At 35.9% G+C, this 4,051-nt stretch overlaps 1 protein-coding gene across 1 annotated transcript; it reads left to right on the forward strand.

Moving 5' to 3' along the window:
• Nucleotides 1–252: 252 nt before the first annotated feature.
• On the forward strand, nt 253–3,354 carry LOC111876456 (protein NRT1/ PTR FAMILY 5.8). The gene is made up of 4 exons (XM_023872983.3): nt 253–584; nt 683–900; nt 989–1,491; nt 2,285–3,354. Exons 1-4 carry the CDS (start codon nt 530–532, stop codon nt 3,084–3,086), a joined length of 1,578 nt encoding a protein of 525 aa, XP_023728751.2. The 5' UTR covers nt 253–529; the 3' UTR covers nt 3,087–3,354.
• The last annotated feature ends 697 nt before the right edge of the window (nt 3,355–4,051 follow it).

Below are 4,051 nucleotides of genomic sequence, written 5' to 3' on the forward strand. Positions count from 1 at the left end.
ACGATTAATCTCGACATATGTAACCCAATCCACTTACTAGCAAATGTGAGAGAGTTTTTTACAACATTTAACTTTATACTATATAATAAACAAATGGATTATTATATCTATCTATTTATTTCAACACCAAATTAAGGTGTCGTGAGTTTGTTTGTTTGTTTAAAATTGGTTGTAAATGGTAAATCTAAGTGGCAATAAGGGTGAATCTCCATGTGGACATGTTTGCCAAATCTGAAAAACATCTTACAAATTCTTTCGAAGGAACTTGACACCTTAATGGTTTCTGATTCAACAAAGACTACTTAATTTGCTACTGTCGTATCACCATTGTGACGACATATCCAACTTATCAATCTCCTTCTCTTTTTGTGCCTTTATTTTTCTGGGTGATTGGTGTCGTGTCCCATTAATACCAACTATTGTCTCTCCAACAACGTTAAGTTTCAAGAAATCGTGCCTTCTTTGTTTCTCCAGTCTGATCATCTCCTATTTTCTGTTCAACGTTTCCACCAAAATTAAACAACCGCAAATGGCCGAAGAGAAAAGTTTCCAGTCACTCAACAAACCTTGTGTTCTGCTCATAGGTATATACATGATCAATTTCTATCACCATCTATAATCAATTCAATCCGTATTGGTTCTGAATTCTGATGTATGGGTTTGTATGTGTGTATATATACAGTGATTGCTGGGGTGGAGCGGTTTGTGTTCAAAGGCGTGGCGTCAAATCTTGTAATTTATCTGATCGACGTGATGAATATGAGCAGCTCCTCCGCCGCGAGAACCGTCAACAGCTGGTGTGGTTTTACATCGATGTTGCCATTATTGGTGGCGCCGCTGGTGGATTCTTATTGGAACCGATACTCCACCATATTAGCGTCTTCTTTCCTCTATCTCGTGGTACAGATATGATGGACCATGCACCTAAAATTCATAAACAAATCGAACCACTTTTTCACATACCTTATTGATTTTCATTCGTTTTCAGGGGCTATTGGCATTAACATCAACAGCATTAAACAAATCTAACTCATCATCATCTTCATCGTCTTCGTCACTGTTTTGGTCACTTTATCTAATTTCACTAGGCCAAGGTGGGTACAATCCTTCTTTGCAGGCGTTCGGCGCCGATCAAATCGATAAAGAAGACGAGCTTCCGACGAAAACTGATACTGATAAGAGCCCCGCCAAGAAAAGCATGTTCTTTAAATGGTGGTATTTCGGAATCTGCAGTGGTAGTCTTATAGGCGTGTCAATCATGCCGAATATACAAGACACTGTGGGTTGGGGTTTAGGGTTTGCCATGCCCACCATGGCCATGGCAGTCTCCATTGTTATGTTTTCATGCGGCAGCCGGTTTTACTCGTATAGCCATGACCGGAGCAATGACGTTAGATCTTTGGAGAAGGTCGTTCAAGCCATTAAATGTTCTGTGTCTAAATTTGTCCATTCCAAAACAGAAGAAAAAAAACCAGGCCTTGTTGATCTCGAGTAAGTTCTTGATGGTTTTTGTTGTACTTTATGCAATCAACGACAGTACTCTTTCTATTGCTAGCAGCCTAAATTTCTCAAAACAGATCAATGTACAACGTTTGAGGCACTTCGAACAAGTCATTATTCGTTGATTGGCCAAAATTTCGAAAAGAATATGGACGTGTTTGTCATCAACTATTTTGAAGTTTTTTTGAAGTTTCTAGTGACATAAAAAAACTCGGTTTTAATAAAAAGCTTTTCTTTATATAATGTTTAAAAAAATATTGAGTTTTTTTAATTACTTTTCAGAATTGATCTTGAAAATATATTTATATATTTTTCAAATATAATTTGATGTATTTCAAAAACTTCCAATTACATATTTTTTTTTTTAAAAAAATTCATGTAACAAATAACATTATAGTCTTCAACTTCTAACTTCCGGTTTGGGAATGTTCATAATATGTTTTTTAAGGTTTGCTCGAAAGAAAATTATAAATATGGTCCCTCCACCCCTACATATCCATACAGTTAAAGTTATATATATTTTTTCTTTTTTCTCAACTGTCAGTTTCTTAACATAATATAAACTATTTATTTTTTGTTTTTATTTAATTTTTCATAGAATCATTTAATTGCAAAAATTAGATAAAACATGCAGACAGCATTATCACTAGACCATAAGTTGTATATGTTTTCTTAAGATTGTGTACGTATATAAATAATACATAATAGCATGCATATTTTTTGTTTTCAAGGATCTCAATCACAATTAAGTATTTTTTTATAAGATCTTAACTATGTCTTTCAGGCTCGAAGAGAAACCGCTCTGTTTAAAAGGAGAAAATGAAACTGTATATTTAGTTGATGAAAGGTCAAACAACAGTAATCATCTGGTCAAAATCGTAAAAGTCGTCGTCAGTCTACTACCTATTTGGACCACATTGCTAATGTTCGCCGTCATTTTCCAACAACCAGCAACCTTCTTCATAAAACAAGGAATGGCGATGAAAAGAAACATCGGAGACAGCTACAAGATCCCGCCGGCAACCCTCCAAAGCGCCATAACCATATCAATAATCCTTCTTATGCCATTCTATGACACCATCTTCATCCCCTTGACTAAATTAATCTTGCGTAACGAGAACGGAATCACGACAATGCAAAGAATCGCCATCGGAATGTTCCTTTCCGTTATCGCAATGATATTCGCAGCTACTGTCGAAATGAAGAGACTTCAGACGTCGACGGAATCAGAATTGGAGACTCTGAGTATATTTTGGTTGTTACCGCAGTACATATTGTTGGGTATATCGGACATTTTCACGGTGGTCGGAATGCAGGAGTTTTTTTACAGTGCGGTGCCGGAGGGGATGAAGACGATGGGGATAGCTCTGTATACAAGTGTGTTTGGGGTGGGGAGCTTTTTGAGTGCATTATTGGTGTATTTGGTAGAGTATTTTACGAGCTCTGAAGGTGGGAAAGGTAACTGGTTTTCAGATGATATGAGGGAAGCAAGGCTGGACAAATATTACTGGTTGTTGGCAGTTACAAGTGCTTTAAGCTTGGTGATTTTTGTGTTGCTTTGCAACCTTCAAAAGACAAAATCATGATTGATGGAAACATAATATCACAAAGATCATAGTTTTAACTTTTACTCTCTTTTTACATGAAAAAAAAAACACCTTAAACGTTAACCAAGTAATCAAGTGTTTTGGGTTGCGTTTAACTTTTATATGTACATACTTTTGTTTTGTTTGTTTTGGATTTTGACGTAGATACATAGAGATCTTCCCAAAAATAAAACGTTTGTTTTAGTTACATATGTATGTTATGGGTGATAATTGTTTTCACTTTTCAATGAAACAACGATTTAATCTATCATGTTGGCTTAATTAATACATGAGGTTGGTAAGAACATTAGTAGCTTTTTATTATTTTGTTAGTGAAGATGATTTTTATTGTGGCAACTCTAACAACTTGATATCTTCTAACTTTTTTTTTTAAGTTTTTTATTTTATTTTTTGGCCTTTGCATTTCATCTTACCACAAGTCTTATTTTTAGCTGGACACATGAACATCACATCATTTTCCACTCACTTCTTTCATCCCAAAAAACTAAAATATAAAAATGGTACCATATCCATAAAAAAAATTAATATAATTTGATAATTACTATACACATTTGTATGCACAAGTACAACTGTTGGGGGTGAGATTGTTATACTTCTTCCATAGCTAGGCTAAACCCACCAACACACCACAACCCTGGGTGGTATCGTGTTAACCACACCACCACAGTGACACACCATCTACGATATGATGCAAGTAAGGAATTCTATTAGAGTGATGCAAGTCAGCCTATAAGATGAAACCGAAGATACTAAGCCTGGAATCAGTCGCTCTCTATGTAAGCTATCAGATAATGACTTGATAGAGGTCCCTCGCTGACGCCTTCATTTTTCTTTTTTTCATCTCTTTATGATATGCTATCTTCCTTTAGCACATCACGACCTACAGGCAACACCGGCGAGACCTGGGAAGGCAACCCGATTGGGAGTTAGAGGATCCATAGTAC

Source organism: Lactuca sativa, chromosome 2 (assembly GCF_002870075.4).
Source record: "Lactuca sativa cultivar Salinas chromosome 2, Lsat_Salinas_v11, whole genome shotgun sequence".
Taxonomy (NCBI): Eukaryota; Viridiplantae; Streptophyta; class Magnoliopsida; order Asterales; family Asteraceae; genus Lactuca; species Lactuca sativa.

Coding starts and splice junctions, on each gene's coding strand:
- LOC111876456 (XM_023872983.3), top strand. CDS start 530: ATGGCCGAAGAGAAAAGTTTCCAGTCACTCAACAAACCTTGTGTTCTG. Junction 901..988: donor CTTCTTTCCTCTATCTCGTG/GTACAGATATGA, acceptor ATTCGTTTTCAG/GGGCTATTGGCATTAACATC. Junction 1,492..2,284: donor CCAGGCCTTGTTGATCTCGA/GTAAGTTCTTGA, acceptor TATGTCTTTCAG/GCTCGAAGAGAAACCGCTCT.